At 39.0% G+C, this 25,281-nt stretch overlaps 1 protein-coding gene across 6 annotated transcripts in view; it reads right to left on the reverse strand.

Annotated features, from left to right (window-relative positions):
• The window catches only part of AKT1 (AKT serine/threonine kinase 1), a 115,406-nt gene that overhangs the window by 36,034 nt on the left and 54,091 nt on the right, over nt 1-25,281 (reverse strand). For 5 of the 6 annotated variants that reach the window (XM_073349807.1, XM_073349805.1, XM_073349806.2 and 2 more), the window contains exons 3-10: nt 24,745-24,873; nt 15,772-15,883; nt 10,065-10,212; nt 8,267-8,398; nt 8,025-8,090; nt 6,916-6,984; nt 6,050-6,175; nt 4,129-4,257 (exon numbers count right to left, since the gene is read on the reverse strand). In XM_073349807.1, the coding sequence (XP_073205908.1) occupies nt 4,129-4,257; nt 6,050-6,175; nt 6,916-6,984; nt 8,025-8,090; nt 8,267-8,398; nt 10,065-10,212; nt 15,772-15,883; nt 24,745-24,873 (911 nt within the window). Of the gene's footprint in view, nt 1-4,128; nt 4,258-6,049; nt 6,176-6,915; nt 6,985-8,024; nt 8,091-8,266; nt 8,399-10,064; nt 10,213-15,771; nt 15,884-24,689; nt 24,874-25,281 lie in introns of those variants that run through there. The other variant, XM_073349810.1, reaches the window with a different exon arrangement.

Consider the following 25,281-nt stretch of genomic DNA (forward strand, 5'->3'; position numbering starts at 1 on the left):
TTGCTCTCTATAAATATATCAGAGGGATAAATACCAGAGAGGGAGAGGAATTATTTAAACTCAATACCAATGTGGACACAAGAACAAATGGATATAAACTGGCCACTAGGAAATTTAGATTAGAAATTAGACGAAGGTTTCTAACCATCAGAGGAGTGAAGTTTTGGAATAGCCTTCCGAGGGAAGTAGTGGAGGCAAAAGATCTATCTTGCTTTAAGATTAAACTCGATAAGTTTATGGAGGAGATGGTATGATGGGATAACATGTTTTTGGTAATTAAATATTCATGGTAAATAGGCCCAATGGCCTGTGATGGGTTTTTAGATGGGGTAAGATCCAAGTTACCCGGGAAAGAATTTTCTGTAGTATCTGGCTGATGAATCTTGCCCATATGCTCAGGGTTTAGCTGATCGCCATATTTGGGGTCGGGAAGGAATTTTCCTCCAGGGCAGATTGGAAGGCCCTGGAGGTTTTTCGCCTTCCTCTGTAGCATGGGGCACGGGTCACTTGCTGGAGGATTCTCTGCTCCTTGAGGTCTTCAAACTACAATTTGAGGACTTCAATAGCACAGATATAGGTGTGAGGTCTTTTTTAGGAGTGGTGGGTGAAATTCTGTGGCCTGCATTGTGCAGGAGGTCAGACTAGATGATCATAATGGTCCCTTCTGACCTAAATATCTATGAATCTATGAATCTATGAATTGGGAGAGGTCTCTCGGACCCTCAACCAAACCATCAAATTTGATATTTCAGTCCAGGTTGTTATGATGTAGGAGATTGAGATGGGAGTGGCCTACGTCTTGTGGGTCTTTGTCTCTACCTCTGGGCGTCATATTACGTCTGCGGTTGTGTGTAAGGCACTGGTCTGGAGTGTTCTGATGGGTAATATATGACCTGTTTTAGTTTTTGTGCAGGTGTGTAGATGCCTAAAGACCAAAGAGTCGCTTTAGAGTCTTTCAATGCATGGAGGGACTCATCAGTCTTACCTGCAAATAATTTTGACCTTCAAAGGGAAGATCCTCTCTGGTGGATTGCAGCTCCTTTGGGAATCCAGACAGGTGGAGCCAAGAGGCACATTGCATTACTATGGCAGTTGCAATGGATCTTGCCACTGTGTTTGCGGAGTCTAAGGATGCCTGAAGATCTGTTCTTGCCAGGAGATGGCCTTCAGAAATGACTGACCTAAATTGCTCCTTTTTGTCTTCAGGGATAATGTCAATAAATTCAAACAGTTTTGAGTAATTTGTGTGATTGTATTTCGCCATCATGGCTTCATAGCTGGCTATTCTGAACTATAATGTTGCTGATGAATAGGTCTTGTGATCAAAAAGATCCCATCTTTTCCACTCTATCATATGGGGTGGTCCTTGAATGGTGTTGCCTGCCCTGCTCGTTGACAGCTTCTATGAGTTTGGCTGGGGGTGTGAAAATAGAAACTCTAGGTCCTTCAATGGGACATAACACTTCTTATCCACCCTCTTACAAGTAGTGGGGGGGATTGCTGTGGGTGTCTGCCAGATAGTCTTGGCAGGATGCATGAGTGCCTCATTATAGGAAGGGCTATTTTACAGGAGGCTGATGTGTGTAATATGTCCACCAACTTGTGTTGGGAATCAACAACCTCTTCCAGGGGGATTTGGAGCGTGTCTGCAATTCTTTTAAACAGCTCCTGAACTTGCTTAAAATTGTCTCCTACTGTAGGTGGTAGAAGCATGATGGTTTCATCTGGAGAGGAGGAGGAGGAGGTGTTAGCTGCAGAAGTGGCCTCCTGATCTAGAGCCTCCTGTTTCATCAAGAGTCTCCTCAGGGAGCTCACAGAGCCCCTCCTCTGATGCTGATGGGGAGCATCTCTGTCTTTCCCTGGAGTTACTGGGAAGCTTGGAATAATGTTCCCTACGGGTCCCAGTATGGCAGGAATGACACTCGTGGTGGCATCCATGAATGTCCATACCACCCCTGGGTGCCAACTCTGGAGCGGTGTCCTGGCTGTTCCTATAGATCTGGTCTGTTGATTCTCTGGATGGGTGAAGAGTGGTGTGAGGAACAAACCACTCCTCATCATCGGCCTCCTCGCTGGAAAAAGGAGAGGCAGATCTGTTTGTCTGTCTGTATAATGGTGCCGAATGTACCGATGCTGTATCAGTACTGATAGGAGGTGATTCTGGTGCCGCAGCAACTAAGTCCTAAGTACTAAGTCCTTATGTCAGAAAAATTGGTGCATTCCAAGAGATCTCAGTACCAAAGACGGAATCTGTAATTGTTGCAGTACTGGGAATTGTTGTGGTACCAGGAGGTATTGCGGCACCAGGAGAATCGGTGCTGATTATGTCCGTACCGAAGGGGGTAAAGTAGACTTTGGTACCGCTGTCTCTACACTATGCGCCAGAGGGCCAGGAGATGGCGCCATAAGCTGAAGCACTGCAGAGGTGCTCAATACAGAGTGTTTAATTGCTGCAGTCGGTGTCATGGTAGAAGGGGTGGTCTTGTCTCTGCAGTCCTTCTGAGAGCCTGCCCACTTAGGGTCTTTGGCCTTAGTGGTACTAGTAGGTACTTAGCCGTGGCGTGGTTTGTACTGATGATAGGGAGAGTTGGTGAACGCTTCTTTTTCAAGACTCCTTTCATAGGAGAAGTGGTAGCTCTCTTCTTCGTCTTTTTTTCTGAGAGACAGGCCCTTCCTGTGCAGAATCAGTGAGGGAAGTCTGTCAAAGCCGAGGTATGCAACCGGTGATCGGGAGGAGTTTGTGATCCCAGGTCAGAGGCTGGGCAGAGAGATTTCTCCATGAAGATGAGTTTAAGCTCCTTGCTTTGGCAACGAAAGCACTTCTGAGGTACATGCGTTTCCCCCAAGCAGCAGACACGCTAGGAATGTCCATCTGAGACTGGAATTGCCTCTCGGCAGGAGAGGCAACGTTGAAAGCCCAGAGACCCAGGCATTCACAGATAAAATTATCCCAGAGAGGAGTGAATGAAAACAAAGAAAAAAAAATATTTTTTTTAAAATGGGGAGAAAAAAAGAAAAAGAAAAGGGATAGGAAACAAATTTTACGTAACTACTCAATCTACTACACTACACAGCTAATCCTAAATTTAAAGGTAAGTCGTACAGAGGCACTGCCGAAGCTCTGACTTGGATCAAGGGTGATTGAGAAGGAACTGACAGAGGGTTGGCAGCTAGTTAACTGCCTCTACAAGCACAATACAAAGAGAGCACATGTGCAGCCCTACTGGGTACTGCTGTAAAAGTTCTCCGACGAGAGGCACAGGGGCGTACAATCACCTGAAGTGGAGCACCCACAGGGACATCACTTGAAGAACAGATTTTAGAACATCAGTCTATCTTACCTAAAGCCTTACCATCCTCTGATGATAACCTAAGAGGGTAACTTCTTCAGATACCCCCTTTAGATGCCTATCCCTCAATCTGGTTCCCCTGGACCAACTTCCTCCTAACCACCACTCCGCGCATTCCTCAAGTCTTCCTTTTCAATCCTGCCACAGTTCTTTTGATCTTCTGCTTCCCAAGACCATTCCTGTCCTGGCTTTGTCTCTAAATGTCTCTCAAAGGTTTGCTGAGAAGTGGCTTGTCTTGAGCCATGCTATTCCCCAGCCTGCTTGTTCTTTCTTACAGACCCCTATTAAACTAGACCAATAGATTCATACAGGGAGCATCCCAGTAATCAGATCAACATACAGCATTCATAAATTATTATATGGAGCAGTTCCACATCCATCACAAAAGTTACTCATTTAATTTTTAAAAGGATTTGAAATATATTCAAAATATTTTCTATAGCTATTTAATTTTAAAAATTTAATATAAAATATATCCTGCTATATAATTATAACTTTTTATATACTCCCTGAAGTGAACTGTACTTTTCTCTTCTTAAAGACGCACAGACAGAAGAAAATAACCTATGTGAAAACATTTAACATTTCTCTATACTAATGAAATTTTGCAGAACAATGAATAAAAAGGTTTTTATCTATATCATAAAATAAAATATACACATTTTTACAAACAAACAGTGCAGTTAGTACAGGAAATATTTAAATAACAATTCTGCTATCTCAAGAATGGCATTTATTTAAGAATACAGTTAGGTACAATAGCTGTAATAAAAGGTACCTCTGGTGCAAGATATTCTGGAGTGCCACAGAAAGTCTTCATTGTTGCTCCATCCTTGATACCTTCTTTGCATAGCCCAAAGTCTGTTATTTTTATGTGTCCATCTTTATCCAGCATAAGATTTTCCAACTTAGATAAAAATCCAAATTAAAATGGTCATTAGATACACAATCCATAGACTTGAGTGAGTTTGTAAAATACTTGGATTTCTGCAGGTTATTCTTTTCAGCCCTGTTCACCCTGGGATAAGAATTATACTAGCTACCAAAGTACATATAATGTAAATATACATTTACATCATTTCCCTTAGGGATAACTTCAGAAAAGTAACTTGAGATCATTGGGCAGTTGACATACATATAGTGAGAATACAGAAAACAGTCATACTACATCTAAGCTCCTTAAATGTTACAGTCAGCAAAAGCACAAATTTAAAAACAAAGAAACTCCTTTGCCCCTGCTTTTACTTAGAGCATCTTTCATAGGCCATTTCAATACTGACAGAGGCTTGCAGCAGTGACAAAAACAATGAATCAATTTAAAGCTAAGGGATCAATTTACAATAGCACACTGTACATGGTAAATATGCTGTAAATTTACTCAGAATTTGATAATTATATAAAAACTGAGAGAATGCTGGCACTATCCATTTCTGATGGCACTACCCATAGCTCATGAAAATAAAGCTCTATATGCTGACGGTACTTATGCTATAGGGTGGGGTTTTCAAAGGAGCCTCAGAGAGAGAGGCGCTTAACTCCTACTGAATTTCACAACAGCTTGAATATTCATAGATTCCAAGGCCAAAAGGGACCATTGTGATCATCTAGTCTGACTACCTATATAACACAGGACAGAGAACTTCCCCAAAATAATGTGTAGACCAGATCTTTTAGAAAAAAACATCCAATCTTGATTTAAAAATTGTCAGTGATGGAGAATCCATCATGACCCTTGGTGAGTTTCTCCAATGGTTAATAACGCTCACTGTTAAAAATTTACATCTTATTTCCACACTGAATTTGTTTAGCTTCAATTTACAGCCACTGGATTTTGTTATATCTTTCTCTGCTAGACTGAAGAGCCCATTATTAAATATTTGTTCACTGTGTAGACACTTACAGACTGTAATCAAGTCACACCTTAATCTTCTCTTTGGTAAATTAACTAGATTGAGCTCCCTGAGTCTTTCGCTATATGGCACGTTTTCTAAACCTTGAATTATTCTTGTGGCTCTTTTCTGAACTCTCTCCAGTTTATCCACATCCCTATATACACAGCGCCTTTCATCTAGATGGCTCCTAAAATGAACTGTGGACTGAAAGAATAGTAATAGCACTTCTCATACACTTCTGGTGAGGGAATGCAGCCATCATTCTTAATCAGAAAGAACACAAAAGTTTGTATGATTCATTTTTCCCCCTCAAATAGAAAAGCCAAGGAAAACGTAGTCAGTTTTAACTGCAAGTGAAAAATAGAACAAGGGAGCAGAATGTTCACACAGTCTGAATTTGTACATAGAGTGTACATTGACCAAGACACCACAAATACCCTCCATCGCTTAGAAGAACCAGGGTCTTTTTCATAATAAAGTGGTCAATTCTTTAATTTCATATCCATGTGAAGATGCATCCCCAATAACAGAGTGCCCCTTCGTATTCTACCAAGGCACTGGTTCCATACACTTGGGGAGAATCAATCCCAAAAATTCGCTTTCTGCAGCAGTAGAGTATTCAAGTGCTTAGTTTGAGATCTTATAACAATCATGGCCAAAAATAATATAGCTGTAATATTTCTGTTATAACAAAGTTTGGTGGATAGATTTATTGTATTTAAGTGTAATCAGCTTCTGTGACTTTAAGAACTGTAACAGTCCAAACCCATTTTTAATAGCCTATGAAATGAACAGTCTTCTAAGTACCTTTAAATCTCTATAAACCACATTCTTCTCTGAATGCAGGTAATCCAGTGCTGATACAATCTCAGCTCCATAAAACCGAGCCCGGTCTTCAGAAAAGACACGCTCTCTTGACAAATGGAAAAACAACTACAACAGCAAGAATTTATTACATTTAGAATGCACATACTTCATATACGTTATAGACAATCCTGCCTGGAATCAGATATTTACCCAGAAAGGAACCTTTTTCCCCCCGGACACAGCTGTGCTCCGAAACATTCTAAAAGCTGCACCATAAATTAAATGATTAAACGTAAGTGTAATAATATATTTCAAATTCATAGCTGCTCTATTTGACAATTTGATGTACTATTAATTTTTATCAGTATATATAAACAACTAAAACAAATCAAATTATTTTCTTAGCTCGTTACTTATTAAACCAGATTTTTATTGCATTACTTTAAAAGCAGGAGATTCCTTATTTGACATAAATTGGATTTCTCTTCTTCTGAAATGTCTAACAGTATGTGTTTTCATTTACAGCTCTGTCCTCAAAGTACCGTGTGCTTTGAAATTATAATACAAAAAGCTTCAATGGTGTAGAGAAAGCAGCAACAAGATGTATAAACCTCCTGCACCAATAAAGACAGACTTTAAGATACTAGTATAATTTTTGTTAACTAGGGGCTCACCCCTGAATATCCTTACTCATGTATGTAGTCCTAACTCATGTGAACAGCCCCACTGATGTAGGACTACTCATGTAAGTTAGGGCTATATATATGAGTAAGTTAATGAGGGCTCAAAGACAGCAAATCCTAACATGAAACTGAATACAAAAAAATATAGGAAAATCCCAAAGTCTTTTAACATGGTTTCCTTACCTCTCCTCCATTAGCATACTCCATAACAAAACACAAACGATCATGTGTCTGAAAGGAATACTTTAAAGCCTGAAACAAATTTAAACAAAGACTTAGCAGAGATCCCATATCAAGATTTACAAAAGCGCTTTCAGTGAAGTTTTAGAAACGGGGACAGAGAGAAAATACATTATATTGTAATATTTTATAGAAACTTCTCTCTGATACGTTCTTCAGCAGCATTTCTTCATCACTGATCCCATGGTGGTTTTACTAAAACAACATATAGGTCAGATATGGGAGTTTAACTAAAGTAGGGATCAATTCTGGAAAAACACACATGGATTAAAAAAAAATTGTCAAAGGGTTATATTACTATTGGACAGTTATATCTCTGTCCCTTCTGCTTTCTCTACTGCTGCTGCTCCAGGCTGACAGCCAGCCAGGGGATTGAGAAATTCTGTCAATATGCATTTACCATCAATTCACAAAAAACAGAACAGGCACGGAGAGTGATGAAATGTCATGAAGTGCCTTCATCCAGTTGTGTCATGTGCATTCCTGCATCACAAGTCCCACCATCTTGTTTGCCACACCCTTGGATTTATTTTGTTTGGGTCATAACCCAGGCTTACAGCTAGGTTTTCAAGCCAGGCAGTTGCAGCCCTTTGCTTTGAAGATATATTTTGATTTATGCAAGCATACTTTTATATACAAACAATTATGTCAATCTGGTGGCACATTTGAATCAATAACATCTTGTGCAGGAAGCGAGCATCAGATTTTGGGGTTTGTCAACTCTGACAGTATTCTGTAATAAAAAGTAAACAAACATATGCCATACAGTATATTTTCAAAAGTGACCAATGATTCTGGGGGCCCAAACTGAGACACCATAAAGCATCTCTGATTTTCAGGAAGTGCTGAGCATCTACCCTCTGAAAATCAGGATCTTTGAAAGCGTCGCAAGTTGTCCACCCCAAAAATAAAGGTACCCCAAAACACTACTTACTGTTAAAAACCCAGACCTGTGAGACTTGTTTTATAATCATGATGATAAGGAGGAAAGCCGTAGCTGTCACAATGCTCAATTTGCTTACCAGATGTACTAAAAAAGGAGGAACACTTACTGTCAAGAATGGGTGCCTCGAATTCTGTAAAACCCGGTTTTCTGTCAGCGTGTGAGCTACTTCATCCTGCAATGCCACCCAGAGAAAGTCATCAATGCAATCACTAAAGAACAAGAGTTCGATTAACAACAACAAATACATGGTCACATACACAGTGTAAATTGCAACCCTGAGGTCACTCTTTAGAAGCTAGAGGGTTACACCAGGGGTGAACTGGGCCCAGAATGTTCTAATTTACTCACCTTTGCAACAATAACTTCCTTCTTCAGGATTTTCATAGCATAATATCGTCCAGTTGCTTTTTCTTTGACTAGAATGACCTTGCCAAAAGTGCCTTTTCCCAGTAGTTTAAGGTATTCAAACTCATTCATGGTCTGTTAAAGATATGTAAGTTAAATATAGGTCATGATCAACTTCATAATACATGTAAATACTGTCTAAAGTAGATGAATTTACTGTTTTGGTCAGTTAAAATGATGTATATACCGTTTATGATTTGCTTCTAGAGAGTTAAAATAAAAAACTAGTTCTTCAAAAAGAATAGGATTGTTACACTTCCAAGGATATGACACTTCAAACGCATAGAATTGCTTAATAAAGAAAAAACTCTCCTCCATGTAACTGAGAATTTCTTCACATGAAATAGGTAAGAGCCAAAATAGGTGTTTTATTCACGCAGCCTGTGTCAGTGCGCAAGCTTGGGAAGGCCATCCACATCTCATTCTAAAGATCTGTCAGTCTGATTCCCACTCTGAGGTTCTGATATGAAAATAAGTCTCCCCATATTTATGGAGGATCAGCTTTGCTGTGACCCACAGAACAGTGCCAGAAAATGTGCAGAAACCACACTGCACATAGACTATCTTTCTCTTTCTTGTTTGTTTTTCTATTAAAAAAGGTGGAGGGAAAATAGGAAAGGGTTTGTCTCTTAGATCCTATTCCAGCATCTTCAACGGACAGTGCCAAAGGGGTGACAGAAGATCTGTGTATCCAGGGGCTCACAAGTTCCTTGCTAGAAAGGATTATAAGATGCTCCTGATAACAGCTTTCTTGCTCCCTGAAAGCATGATGAACTTTACTCCCACACTGTATGCTCTGCAAGGACTGTTTTAGTTCACTTTGAAATGCATTAACAAAAGCAAGACTGCACTTTTGGTTGTGTGGGACAATTGGTTTCAGGATTTAAACCAGGGGTACTCAATTTTCTTTGTCAAGGTCCACATTTCTTGGTCAAAACATAGTCAAGGTCCAGACTACAGAGAAAATAATTCAAAAACAACAATGATAATAAGAAGTAAATAAAAAGATGTCAGGGTCCGTTCAAATGCGTCTGGCAATCTGGATTTGGCCCATGAACCACCTATTGACTATTCCTGATCTGAACAGTCATTCAGACCGATCCTTGCTCAGAATGAATCAGCTCACTAGAGCTGAGAAACTTTCCACCACCTCCATGACACACTAGCCAAGCTAGTGAGGTCCAGTCCTTTTAAAATTCACCTGCAGCATCCTACTGGAACCCTCCGAAAAGATTCTAAGGGCCCAATTAGTAGGGGTCATATTAAACTGATGGCAGCCGTGGTTCAGAGTGGCATATGGGTAGTTGCCCAGGTTGGTATAAATTTAATTTTGTAGCATAACCAAGCGTCAAAGCATACGGTGCATGTTCATTAATGATGCAATTTGACAGGCATGATCCTTTTGCTGTTCATTGTTTTGGTTCATTTTCCCAAAACACAGGCACAACTCTGGGAACAAATGGAAGTGAGAGGGGCAAGGGCACAGAAGAAAGCCTTACTATAATTTACAGAGTAGGATCTTCTCACAAATAAATATATTGCTATGGGGGGAGGGGTGTCTTAATGGCTGCCTCTCGCTTGGATTCAGTATACCTAATAGTGCTCCTCCTCTTATAATTATTCAGGATCTAAAGGATTACTAGCTGACACTGGACTCAAAGCTTGGAGCTGTGGCATTAGCTAGGTGTGCACATGTAACAAGGTTCCCTTTAAAAACACTGATCCTGCTATACTAACTTACCACTTTATGTTTTGGTTTTGTCATAGAAACTTCCATTTCTTCAGCACCTGAATTATCACTAGGGGAACCAGATCTAAAATCCATCATTTCCTCCTCCTGTTTCTTAAGGCTGTCTGCTACTGTTTGGATGGCTTTTGTCCATTCTTCCCTGAGAAAATGTAAGCAATGACATTTGTTATTCATGACCTCAGATTACCATCTGCCTCAGCAAGAGTCAGAAAAACATAAAGCGTGATTATCTGATAATGTCAAACCAGTTCAATGAATGGTGAAAAATCCCATGTGTTTTTAGATGTAAAAGTTGGTGTTCAAAAAAACGCTTTTAATGTATATATCCATTATTACAGCTATTAATTGTTTTACAAACAGGAGATGACTCAAGTCCCTGCAATATGAATACAATAACTAGGACCTTCAATATATAGCAAAATTTCTAAAATGCACATTCAATCTTTAGGGCAACACATTGTCTAAGGATACACACATTACATCTCAACATTAGGCCTGCCAAAGCCAAAAAGCTACAAGGCACCTCCACAGCACAGAGCTATTTAACACACCCTCACTTTTTCACAGTACATTGTAACAAAAACATGCAAGAGTTCGACACATAGTGACAACTCATGACACACTTATGCCATTTTTTAAATGAATATACGTTTTCCAGTACCAGATAACACTGCCCAGGGTTCTTGGGCTATCAGAGAGGACACTAAATGTGTTGCAATGCTTGTATACAATATACAGCGTTTAACAAAATATCTCTGCTTTTGTCAGTTGTTCTCGCCTGCTTTGAGATTCCTCCTCTCCCCCCCCCCCCCCCCCACGCCCCCAAAAATAGTATTTTTGATCTGAGATGCGGGTACTAGGTTACAGGAACTAGGTTACAGGAACGTGTCCACCATTGTTTCAGCAATGGATGCTCTAGTATCGCGCCCCTATTCCTTTGGAGACACTCCAATTGCAGTGAAAGTGTCCTGTGGGGAATTTTACACTGTAGGAAGCTACTGGAGTGAATGTTCTTGCCATTCTGGTTCATTTCAATGCAAGTCTACCAAAACAACAATTCGCATACAAACAATCGCTTATTTAAGTTTGTAACTGTAACCATGTCAGGTATTTTCCCTCATCCCTACCCCCAACTTGCTAGAGAGGCCAAAACAAAAAATAAAGTGGATTAAGTTTGGGTATCGGTAGATTGACAAAAGTGGTAATTAACAGCGAAGGAAAAAGTGCTGGGTTTTTTTGGTGAATCTTATGAGGTTTCTACTGAGCACTTACTTACATTAGAAAAATGGGTCGAGATTCAGTTGGTGTATTAATTTACATCAATCTAGCCACAACTTTTTTCCTACCCTGGACAAACTGCAGTGCCTTCTACTTCAAATAAGCAGGTGAAGGTGTACTCAGATAAAAAAACCTAGCCGACATCTTGACCTGCTCTGTCAAGTTAAAAGGTGTTGCAATATATACACACACTAGGAAAAAGATCATGGTTAGGAGAGGTTAATTAACACACCCGGGCCTGCAGACAAGCCCTTAGGAGATGAGCTCGCTATGTCCCTAATACACCCAAACTCTTGGTACCAATGGACAAGAGCCAAAAAATGGAAGTTTGATATTCTAAATGGCTGCGAAAAGCCCTGGAAACCTATTGGACTGGCCCACTTCTTTGTCCTTAAAATAAAATTTGCACTTGGTAAGCAGTATTCACCGACTGAAGCCAAAATAGAGCTGAAAACAGGAACATGCTTCCTTTTAAACTGTTTCCATAGACTTCATTTTCTAGATTTATTTACAGCACAATTCCTGACAAAGAACAGAATGAAGCCAAAGGAAACACCACTGAGAAGCTGATGAATTTCAGAAATCTTTGCTGAATGACACTGCTCTGCCAATTAACATCAACACCCACATTTTAGCAACCTATTTATTCAATATTGAAACAGCTACATGTGAAATGTCCTGCGATTAACAACAACATAAATACTGCACAGGACTATCCAACTTACAAAAGATTTTCAGAAGTGTTTGGCATTGGCCTAACCCTTCTCCCACTAAGTCACAGGTGGTAAACTCCCAGTAACTACAATTGGAGCAGAGATAGACCAGTGCTGAATACTTCGGAAAATCCCCCCCTACAGCTAGACAGGGAAAAGTAATTAAGAGCATTTAATTCTAAAATTCTGGATAGAGTGACTCTGCAGCACAGGCTCCCATGATTATATCCAAAAGATCTGCCTAATAAGAAGAAAGTGTTAAAAATGTTTAAGATGCAGATACTGCTGTGTCCACTTCATCATAACATACAAATTTTTCAAATACGCCTCCACAACTGCACCTCCAAATATGCAATGGAGTGAACACACTAGAGTAAGTAGTTTGCAGGCAGCTACACAGAATTTGGGGAGATATGTTTCCCAGGTGCATTTTGAGGGGCCATTGAAAAAAATTAGCTTTAGAAAGTACATCATTCAAAACAGCTGAACTTCAGTTTGAAAAATAAAATAGGAAAAAACAAATACAAGGTCCAGGCAAGAGAGAGTATCTGGCATATAATTCTAGTTAAAAACATAGCAGCTGTACCGGCATTTCCTTGTAAACCCCGCACTCTCGCCTTGCAGTACCTTGAATTTTTCACTGTCTGAATAATACACTTGTCCTATCTAGTTTCTTTAGGCAAATTATGTTCAATTTAGTATTCTCTGTCTGAAGAATATCTGCCTATCCTCAAAGAGGGGATGTGGAGTGAAGATAGCAAAACCTGTGGATTTTGTCCAGGCAACCTTAACTTGCATGATCAACCCTTGTTCAGAAGATCCTCAGCCACTGGAGTCTTGAGGTGAGGCCCTTGAGATGCCAAGTGGTCACATCTGCACACGGAATAATAGTTTCTGAACAAAGGCACAGATTTTTCTTCAACATTAGGAATGCCTGTCTTTATGCCCCACCTCTAAACATTAAAAATAACCATTACAAAGAAAACATCCTTCCTCCATTTGTGTTCACATTTCTCCATTTCCCTCTTAAAAGCAGCTTTTGGGTTTAAAGGATAAAAGGACATTCAAGCTACTTCTACTTTTAAGTCTATTTTTAGATCTCTTTTACTGATTTTGGGTGAAATGCCACTGACTTCACTGGGGCCAGGATTTCACCCTTAGATCCTGTCTACACTGGTGGAGGCATGTAGGCTACGTGTAGCTAGAAGCCACAGTGAAAGGCAGTCTGTGTCCACACTCAGTGCAGTGTATAGCTACACAAGGCAGCGAAAGGTTCTGGGAGTGGGGAGGCAGTGGGGAAAGGTTACTGCAGATCCCTGCTGACGGAGCCTTTCCCCAGGCAATGCAGCAGGAAAAGGATCCAACAGCAGGATGCTACACTGCTAAAAATGGCAGTGTTGATGTGGAAAGCGCTGCATGGGCATCCAGAGCACCACATACAGTATATACCTTGGGGTTCAGGTGTGTAGGGCACTCTACTCGACTCACCTAAGCAGTCTACACTGCTATTTATACCCATGCTAGCTGGGCGTGCAGTGTGTGTATTCTACATGCCACCGCATGATGATACACCACTGATGTACCTTCAGACTATCTTCCAAATGTATGTTGCAGAAATGACTAGTATTAGCATTCCAGGCTGTGATGCAGGCAGGGTGGATTTGATTTAACCATAGTTTTACATAAAAGTGCATTCTTGTTGGTTGTTATAAACTTAATACATATTCTTCACAACTCAGAGATAGATGTAGGTTTCATTTTTAGAAGGTACACACTATTCATTTTTAAACAGTGACTTATTTTGAAAACTTTTCTGATTAGTTTTACAGCTATATTAGAAAATGAATGAATGATTAGTTGGTTATTTCATTTACCAAAGGTAACTGAAGCAGATATTTATGAAGTCATTGGGAGGTGAACTATCATTAATATTTGGAGGATTTTCTTGCCATGCTGTATGAGGAGGAGAACATCACTAGACAGACATTTAAACTGTTCTATTTAACTAAAACGATGTTAAGTATTGTGGATTTTTTTTTCAACAGCAAAGATATAATATTTTAACAAAAAAGCATATGTCCCTCACTTCTCACATTTATCTCCAGACTTCTTCTCCTTGTCCAGATCTATTCTGCCCCCAACAATCTTCTATTCATTCAACTTTTTGAAACTTTGCACTTTTAGAGAGAGGTAAGGGATTGACTCTGTGTACACAAATTTGCAGAGAGTCAATAGAATTGAGGTCTTTTATTTTTCACCTCTATATGTTATTTATTTATTTTAAAACATTTTTGCTGTTAACAAGCATGTTACCTCTGGAGATATAAATCCATAATTTGAGAACTGAAAAACTAAGCATCTCTGACGGTATCTTCTAGACTGAGCACTCAGTCCCATTGGGTAGATAGAAAGATTAACCTAAATAATCTATACAGAAGCTTGGGGAACCCCATACAATTGGGTCCCTAATCCACGAACTATTGGAACTCAGTTACAAAACTTTTCTTAAACATTACATGAATATATTGTCTCATACTCATATAGAATTAGAATGTATAATCCCTATTCCATGGTGAGATATCTCTGAGCTATAATGTATCTTAATTAAAGCTATCTTTAGATAGGCTTTTTCCTCAAAAAGCATTTTATAAAAAAAATCTGATTTTTCGGATTTTTTTTTTTAATCATTGATTTTTATCCACCCTGGATGCAGCCTTTCTAATTGGTTGGGAGGGACGAAAGGAAGACTGAAATGCAATCTCCCTGAAATGGACGGTGTCTCATTCATTTTTGGGGCCATCTGCTACAAAGTGATAAAAGAAAACACGTAATTTACTTTTCTTTGCTTTAGTTTGTTTTCATCCTCCCCATGTCCTCATAACAGAATCATAAGCCATTAATATGACACCAACTGGAATCAATGAATGAAAGACTAAGTAGAAAATAAGCTAAGAAAATCAGGTAAAAATATGTGGAGGTTAAAGACAAATATTGTGCCTGTCATACATAAGGGGGGGCTGGGATTTTAAATACCCCACAATGATACCGGGGAACAATCTAAATTCAACAGCTGAACAGCAATTTAAATATTTAAACAGCCAGTAGTTGTAAACAGCTACGCTGGGATTCTGTTCTCTCAGCAGGTAAGAGATCAATTCTCCACTAGTCAGAGTACAGGATACATTCTTTTAGCTCTGTTTCCTTCAACAGCTGAAATACAAGTCTCAGGCAGCAGCATATTACTTCTTTGTCATCACTTTTATCATCTTATTTACATAACCCATTAGCAGGTGGTAGCAATACAACTAATTTGTTCCTTAAAAAGGTGTCCTCAGAAAGGGTCAGTAGGCGGAGACAGCTCAACTCTGCTGGGATTTTTGTTTTGCTTTGTGCTGACCTCTCCCTGTAATCTCAAGGTGGGAGAACCTTTATTTCTTACGCAACGAGAGCCCTGAAATCAACAACTCGCGTGGGGCTGAGCACCCATCCTCTGAAAAATCAAGCCCCTTTATAAAGGTCTCTCAGGTTGGACCACCCCAAAATTGTGATATCCATGATCATTTGTACTTTTGAAAACGTAAACCTATTAGATTCTAAACCTATGTCACCTGAGAAATCAGAGCTTTCGCAAGGACTGCACTAATAGCGCTGAACATTCACATCTGCTTTTGCAAGTAGTTTATGTATTAAATATGAATGAAACATACCGCTCCTCTAGAGTCTCCACATGAAATGTTCTTTCAATTACTGTGGTCCACTGGAGGCATCTAATGATGAATGTGTTTGGTTTAGGTCGTTCTGTCTTCATCAGCTGGCATTCTACCACAATCAAGGAAGAAAAAGTCATGGTACATAAGCAGGTTTAAATAATCATTTGTCTTTATTCTTATCTAGCAAACTGTTGCAATTAATCAGCCACAGAAATCTCTAAGTACTTCTTTAGGAGACATAAGACAGTTTGCTATGCTGATGAAACCAATAAATAGCTCAGTAGATAGTCATTTAAGCTTTGCTTGAACCAAGTTCTATTTACAAAAAGAAAAGGAGTACTTGTGGCACCTTAGAGACTAGAAAGCCTTCAGAGCTGACCAGCCATACAGGGTAATGCCACTAAAGAGATCCAAACTCAGGTCCCACATTCCCCTGACCGTGTGGAGCAGAGCACATGACAGGGGCAGTTCACAGTGGGTCTGATTACTGCATCCACTGAGGTTAATGGCAAAGCCCTCATCAATTTCAGTCACACAGGCTCAGGCCCATAGCTTTGAAGAAGTTAGCAGAGAGTTTCAGAGTAGCAGCCGTGTTAGTCTGTATCTGCAAAAAGAACAGGAGTACTTGTGGCACCTTAGAGACTAACAAATTTATTTGAGCATAAGCTTTTGTGAGCTGCATCGGATGAAGTGAGCTATAGCTCACGAAAGCTTATGCGCAAATAAATTTGTTAGTCTCTAAGGTGCCACAAGTCCTCTTTTTCTTTTAGCAGAGAGTGTGTTTGCAGTCCTTGTTCTACAAAGACCCCTGTGGCTAACAGAAAGATCAACAAAACAGTCTCTGGAGGAAAGAACCTCCAGTCCTCATTACCTTATCATTATAAGGGGCAGATCACAAAGGGGCATTCTGAAAAGCACCTTCTTAGCATAAAAAACACCCAGAGAATGGATGTGCAGACACCCATGTTAAACTCTGGTGACAGCTTTCACCCCTGCAGATACCACAACACAATCTAAACTAACAATTCCACAGAAGTAAGGATCATTTCATAACATCCATAAAGTGGACTCCTTATACCGTCATTCACACAGCACTTTCTTCAGAAAATTATTTCTGCATCTCTTAGGAATAAAGTGGCCCTTTTTTTCTTTCTTTCAAAGCCACATTTGGTATTTTATGGCCATTCCTCATGAGACAGACAGCTTAAGATCCTTCAAATTTGGGGCCGACACTGATCCTCATTAATAGCAGAATGGCTGCTGTAAGCTGAACAAACTCAAATAAGTTCAGCTAAGTAGCAATCTTCAGGCTATTTTAAGACATTTTTTGTACCTAGTTTTCTGAATTGCATTCAGCAGAGCTCTAATAATAATAGAGTTCCTCCTTCTAATGGAAACCTCAACCAATTGTCCAAATAAAAACAAAAAGGACCAAAAAAAAAAAAAAGGGGGAAGAGTTGTTGAATGTAGCTGTTCTTGTTCCAGTATCAAGTCTCTTGCTCTGCACTTTCTGAAAGCACTGCCTCATTATTATTTGGTCCAAAAGTTCTAAATTAACTTCACAGTAAACAAAAGGCCCTATAAAAAGTCAAGAAGACATCTCTACTTACTACTAAAGCTTCTAACAGGTTCCACCTTCAGTAAGATACAATTTAATAATGTGTACTGTCACTCTGGATCCATTCTTTTCTTAAGAGTATACACTCTAGCATTGTGAGGCAAATTTTATTATTGTGAAAACTTAGAGCGTCCCATTTTAAATTCAAGCCTTTAATTAGCACATTGTCTGTAAGATAAAATATTTACTGCCAGGGTATTTGGGTTCTGTATTTTTGGCAATATATTTCATGCCTCATTTGCTGCTGAAATTATAAGCTTTTCAACAAATCTGCATTTTTTAATCACAAGAAAATCTAATTTTTCTTTAATAGCATGCTGACGTTATACTGTGTCCTACTAAAGAACTGCAATAAGAAAAGAGAAAGTTTATTAATGAGTCATGGAAAGGTTTTAGTGTGATAAACAGCACTTCCTCATTCCCTAGAAAAATGAACATTAAAGAACCACCACAAACAGATGCAGTTATGCTTTTATTATGCTGCACCCACCTCTACTGCATGTGCTCCTGTGGCTGCCACCATCTTTTAGGAACTATAGTTTACACTGTATATTATGATAAGAGTTAGCATGGTCCAGTGGATAGGACTCTGGAATGAGTTCTACCTTTGGCTCTGCAACTGACCTGCAGCGTGACCTTGGGCAAGTCACTTTACCTCTCTTTGCCTGTTTCCCCTCCTATTTTTAGTCTGTTTTGTCTAGTTAGACTGTATTCTCTTTGAGCAAGGACTATGCGTTTGAACAAATGGAGCACTGATCTTTGCTGAGGCCTCTAAATACTACTGTATAATACAAACAAATAATAATACTGGCTATAGCTAATGAGATTAAAAAATTGTGAGTTGTCTGCTATGTTTACCCTGCAGCTCAATATTATTTTTAAGAGACTATTAATAAAATTTTTTTACATGTATTTAGTCAATGTCCTTGTCATGGACCCGCTTGCTACACTACTTGATATCTATGAATAGATAATTTCAGCTAGTAAGTATTTCTGTAAGTCACCATAAAAACAAAAATTAACTATTTAACTTCAGCATAACAAACTATGCTAGGCTTTTCAATACAGAGAACTGGACCAATTAAATATCAACACATTTCGTCTAAATCAGCACTGTCCATTGATATTTGTTAAGCTTGCTGATCCAGCAATCTTTAACGCATGCAGCAAGATGAATAATAGAGATTTGTCAGTTAATAACCACTATAATTCAAATATGTCACACAGAAGTGTTTTGTTTGGTAAACAATATGCTGTCTAATTACTCTGCTCAATCATAACAGAACGTATCACAAAATGCAGTAATCTTTATTTTTAACTTGCATTACACTAAAGTACTGTACCACACAGATTTTTTAAAAATTAATCAAGTTACTACCCAATTTCCTCCAGACATAGCTGAGTCTCCTGGACTTTATTTTATCAATGAACCCAGGAAATACCTCTTTTAAAATAAATAAATAAATAAAAAAATCTTTAAATCTGACCGTGCTCTTTGTGGTACTTTACAAACTACTCAGGACAGGTTACCATTTTTATATGTCAGTACAGCATCATGCACACCTATAGCACTCCATAAATAAAAAGTTATTACTGGCCCTATGATACTATGGATGACTGATATCACATTTTTATGTTCTGATATGAAAACAACCTCATGCCTCCAATATCAGCTGAAGATCACCTGCACACTTAGAAAAAACAATCAGTCCTGTCAAATGAACCCATACCACTATTCCCCATTTGCAACGAAGTCTGTACTATAAACTGCAGCCTGTTTAAAAAAAATGATGTAAACTATTCTCAAGAACCTCTTAATTCTTTCTTGGCATTTGGTCTTAAAATAAGTAGGACAGAGAAATTGTTTAACAGGAACAGACACGAAGGCATTCAAATGCAAATGATCATTTTGTATTTGAAAGACACTTAGTATTATCCTAGTGACTTTCTAAAATGTCACAATATTTGCTTCCCTAGCACTTAAGCAAAAGCCAGATTATTTGTGATGAAGGTGTCAAACTCTGCTCCCTATTTAATGACATCACGTTTTAAACCAATAATGTCAAGGAAGACACCTTCGCTCCCCACTTTTTTTTTTTAATAAAGAAAAATTAAAAGGACAGACAGTAAGAAGAGCAGTCTGGTGAAGAAGAGATGGTTTGAAAAGGCAAATAAGGAATGTTATGTCTCATAGCAAGCCTTCTCTCTGTGCTACTGGATAGACCTAATCATACAATACCAAGGTGCAAGTGAGAACAGAGTTCTGAATGCCACCTTATGCCCAGAGTCAGCAAGGTATGTAAATTCATTGGACCCTGGAGATCGCTGATAAAATCAAGTTATCTACTGGAATCTGATCACCTTGTGCAAAACCAGAACACTGATAATTCTTGGCCACAGATGCACAGTCCTGCCCATAAAACTACTAATAGTTTAGTTGGGCGTCTGCAGTTGTCATATACCAAATGCAACAAAACCTCTTATATTGAACATAGTCCACTCAAATTTTGATGACAGGAAAATAATCTGTTCCTTGTAGCAGGCTCTTCTCTATTTCCATGTTAATTTTTTCTATAAATTACCTCTTTCAGATGCATAACATTTAAAGGAGGGTTTATAATCTAATATGGAGATGTGCGTGACACCCAGAGATTACCATCACTATGAGTTCCACTAACCTAAGCTGTTCATAGCAATAGAATCTATTTGTTATTTGCCTGCATGATCTCTGGGGTGTTTCACATTATTTCAGAAAAGATCCACATGAACACTGATTTGCTAGAAGGTCTCTTACCTAATCTCTCTTGGTAGTGCAGGAAAAACAAAATAAATTACCAATAAGAGCAGAGATTCAACCCTGCAAATCTGTTGGAGCTGCACACTCAGATGGATTAGGCATTAGTTTTGATGGAATAAATTGAAATCACCAACAAGTATTTTATGGGAGGAAATTTCCAAATTGTATCCTTGAACTACACAAACAGGTGAACGGAGATTTCAAAATGTACAGTAGGCAAAAGAGAAGCAGGCTTTTTCTTTTTTTCCTTTTTTAAATAAAGATAAGACTGATTTTACAGAGGCGGCTTTTCAGACAAGCTTTCACAGACAGTGATGGGATCAAAGCCCATTCCATCTGAAGCATGAGAGTCTAGCCTGATCCTAGAGTAGTGAGGGACTTGCAGATTGCAAAACTGTAGATGCAACTTATATTTCTGCATCTACTGTGCAGAAATGTGGTTAGCATTGGACCCACCGTCTTATTTATTCTTCCTTGGGGGGGGGGGGGGAATCAAACTCTTCTCTAATACCATCTACCCCCTTCCTTCAGTGTGTTATTCTCACATGTGTAGCAGGAGGTGCAAATTATTCACAACAAAACTGGAATACTCAATATTTGAGTTTTTGCATTTCATTACAAATATGAAAATGGCCCTATTTTCATTTAAAACCTTTTCTTCTGGAAGATTAGACCACTGAGTGAAAACTGAGCTGTTTTCTAGTGAAAAACATGAAGATTTCAGGCAGCAACAGAGTAATTTTTGAGCAAAAGTAGTTTTGCCATGAAAAATCTGCAATTTCACAAGTTTTTGACAGAGAAAGAGCCACTTAGTTGAATTTCACTAAATAGCAAATATTTGGAGTTGTGAAATTACTGAAAACAAATTGAAAAGTTTTTATGTAACACTCTGGGGCAAGCCTGTCCCCAGTTTTGCTAGTATCAACCTTCCCTGAGCCACTGCTAGCTATGTGTATCCCACTGGCAGAGTGAAAACAGTATTTTGGGCTGTGTTCTTCATCTGATACTTGTAAAGGAAACCCGAGTTAACTTTATACATTTTGGACGGCCCTTTACCCAACTACAAGCATGCTTCACAGACTAAGACTCCAATCCAAGACAAATGAAAGCGATCAGATTTGGGTACCCCTTATGGTGGACCTGTGTCTGTCTGTAAGATACTCTGATACCATGACAATTAGCTTGTTATACATGCCTAGACCAACAGGCTTGATCTGCCAAAAATTCTCAGAACCCTCAACTAAGGAATAAGTTAACCCCTTCTGAATGAGTTATGGAAGAAAAGCAGAAGAAAGGAGGTAATGCTCACCATTTTCAGACCTTAGCATTGACCTTTCCTCTGTAATTACCATAAAAATATAGTTAGCATCAACTTAATGAAGGTGTTAAAATCTTCAGGGTACATATCAAGTGCTTGAAAAGACAGTCTAGGACTTTGTCTACACTACGCACCTTTTAGCGACACGGCTTTGCTGCTACAGCCGTGCCACTAAAAGACACTCAGTTTAGCCACTGTTTGTCATCAAGAGAGAGCTCTCCCACCCACAAAAAACTTCCATCCCCAACAAGCAGTGGTAGCTTTGTCAGCAAGAGAGCGCTCCTGCTGACAAAGCGCAGTTTACACCGGTGCTTTTCATTGGCAAAACTTTTGTCTTTCGGGGGTGTGTGTTTTTTTTTAACACCTCTGAACAACAAAAGTTCAGTTACCAGTGTAGACAAAGCCTAGGATTTAATGGCTTTCTGCTGCTTTCTTTACTTTTCTGACCTGTAAGGAGAAATCAGCATAAAGAGGGAAGCATAATAGGCTCTATCATTGCTGAGGTGAAAATACTAATCAAATCTCTCTTGGGATTGGCTTGGCAAGACAAAAGCCCCAAACACACTCTCTTGTCATTCTGGACTGATGCAACTTGTGATAACATGCTTGGTTTTTATTCCCAACCTCATCTCACCCTAAAATAAGTGACTACACACCTATTGGGCACATGGGTACCAGGTCTGTCATGCGAATGGCTGGCACAGAGCAATAATTCCCAAGAACCTTTTTGCGTTTTAAGAGGCCTCAGGATGCCCTAGAGGAAATCTGATTGGAGATTCATTTTTGTACCTAATCTTTAAAAGGCATCTATCTCCTTCCAGATGTGCAAGCTCCCCCCTCAATGTATGGAGTGCCCACTGCTGCTCCTCAGGCAGAGCTTCACTACCCAGCCTACCAGGCAGGGACGCTCAATGGAGCACTCTTTATAACAAATGCGGCATGATTCCATTTGTAAAGCTGTGGGAAGTGAGGTGAAATGAAGGGCGGACTGCATATCAGCATGAGGAAGATAGACGTTGAGAAAGAATTGCGGACAATAAGATGCAACGGAAGCCAAAATAGGGGACGAACAGGTTAAAGAATATTTAAATAAGTTAGATGTATTCAAGTCAGCAGGGCCTGATGAAATTCAACATAGGGTACTTAAGGAACTAGCTGAAGCAATCTCAAAACCATTAGCTATTATCTTTGAGAATTCCTGGAGGACAGGTGAGTGGAGAAGGGCAAACACAGTACCTATATTTAAAAAGGGGAACAAAAAGGACTCAGGGAATTATAGACCAGTCAATCTAACTTGGATACCAGGGAAGATACTTGAACAAATTATTAAACAACCAATTGGTAAGCACCTGGAGGATAACAGGATTATAAGGAATAGCCAGCATGGATTTGTCAAGAATAAATCCTGCCAAACCAACCTTATTTCCTTCTTTGACAGGGAAAGTAGGGAAATGTGGTCTAGATGAAATTATTATAAGATGGGTGCACACCTAGTTGAAAAACTGTCCTCAGAGAGTAGTTACCAATGGTTCACTGTCAAACTGGGAGAATGACTCTAGTAGGGTTCCACAGGGGTCAATCGTGGGTCCAGTACTATTCGACATTTTCATTAATGACTTGGACAATAGAGTTGAGAGTATGCTTATAAAGTTTGCAGATGACACCTTGCTGGGAAGGGTTGCAAGCACTTTGGAGGGCAGGATTAGAATTCAAAACAACCTTGATAAACTGAAGAACTGGTCTGAATTCAACATGATGACACTCAATAAAGACAAGTTGCAACTGGCAACTCAATTAGGAAGGAAAAATCAAATGCACAACTACAAACTGGGGAATACCAGGATAGATGGCAGTACTGAGGAAACACATCTGGGGATTATGGTGCATCACTAACTGAAAGAGAGACACCAATGTGAAGCAGCTGTGAAAAAAGGCCAGAATTCTGGGGTGTATTAACAGGAGTATTTCATATAAGACCCAGGAGGTAATCGTCCTGCTCTACTTGGCATTAGTGAGGCCACACTTGGAGTGCTGTATCCAATTCTGGGGGGGCCACACCTTAGGAAAGATGTGGACAAATTGGACAGAGTTTAGAAGAAAGCAACAAAAATGATAAAAAGGTTTAGCAAACCTACCCAAGCAAAGGTTAAAAAATCCTGGGTGTTTAGTTTTCAGAAAAGAAGACTGGGGGGGTCAGGGGACCTAATAACAGTCTTCAGATATGTTAAGGGCTTTTATAATGAAGATGGTGATCAATTGTTCTCCATGTCCACTGAAGATGTACAAGAGATAATGGGCTTAATCTTCAGTAAGGGAGATTTAGGCTAGATATTAGGAAAAACTTTCTAACTACAATGGTAGTTAAACTCTGGAAAATCCTTCTAAGGGAGGTTGTGGAATCCCCATCATAGGAGATTTTTTAAGAACAGGTTGGATAAACACCTGTCAGAGACGGTCTAGGTTTATTTGATCCTGCCACAGCGCAGGGGGCTGGACTTGGTGACTTCTCATGGTGCCTTCCAGCCCTACATTTCTACGAACATGGTAAAGAATGCCAGGAGAAGGGAAGTAGGAAGAGGACCAATTTCTATTATCCCCTGAGCCCAAAAATTCTCTTGTTGCCTCTGACACACAATTTTGATTTTAAAATAAATAAAAAAATTGAACACATTCCATCAATTTCAGGGCCTGATCTCATGCCCATTGAAGTAAATGGAAAGACTCCCATTGATTTCAACACACTTAGAACCATATCCAAACAGCAAACATGTAGTTTAGGGTTGAAAGCCCTGATTCTGCAATGTTCTTAACCTTATACTACTGAATGGGATTAGCCATGTATAAGTACTTTGCTGAATCAGGGCTTAAAGTTAGCTATTTTTCCTAACGTACAATGTATAAGAAGAGTAAAGGTAAAATAGTAAAAGAGTATTTTGTATTGTAACTATAAACAACGATTAGTAATTTCAACTAGAAAAGACTGAAAAATAACAGTGTATTACATAAAGTAAATGTAATCACACCTTTGCATTAATCATTTGTACTTCAAAGCTACAAATCAGATTAACACTGCAAAATCTAATATTACATAAAATGAAAACTTTTTATGTTTTCATAGAACATTTGTCTTGAGCTGATTTTGATTTAACATGAAAGATATTGAGTATAAGGGCTATGCTTACAATAATTCTGTAAAACCCATACAGCAAGAATGAGAGTGCCTGTGAAAATGCTTACGAGCTACGGAGAAATTATTTAAAGGGGATTCCCGTTGGTCAACATCCTGCGGCCGCTCTTTGTAGCCAATGAACGTGCCATCGTTCTTCAACAGAAAATACCTTGGCCTCCATGTCTTTATGTATTCTCCTGGAAAAAACAGAGCAGAAAAGACAGTAAAATATTCCATATATTCCATCCTAATTCCTCATGTTCCAGAATTCCAATGAGAACCTCTTTAAAATATTAATACTGTACATCCTCTTAATACGGAAGGCATTTTAATTCATTGTTTGTTCTGCTGAAAACAATGGAAAAATATAGGCATCAGTTCAGATATTGACAGCAGATTTAACCATAAAATGGGACTTCATAAAAAGTAAATAGCTATATTTCCCCCATCTATGCCTATTTCATTCAAATTCTGCAACATCTGCTTAAATGCAATTTAAAATTTAAAAATCAGAGCAGATGTCCTATGTATTATTTTTGCCATTGTCATTTTTCATACTGACACGTGGAGACATTTTTTTCATTTACATTTTGCAGCGCAAGTAT

Source organism: Lepidochelys kempii, chromosome 6 (assembly GCF_965140285.1).
Source record: "Lepidochelys kempii isolate rLepKem1 chromosome 6, rLepKem1.hap1, whole genome shotgun sequence".
In the NCBI taxonomy this organism is placed as follows: domain Eukaryota; kingdom Metazoa; phylum Chordata; order Testudines; family Cheloniidae; genus Lepidochelys; species Lepidochelys kempii.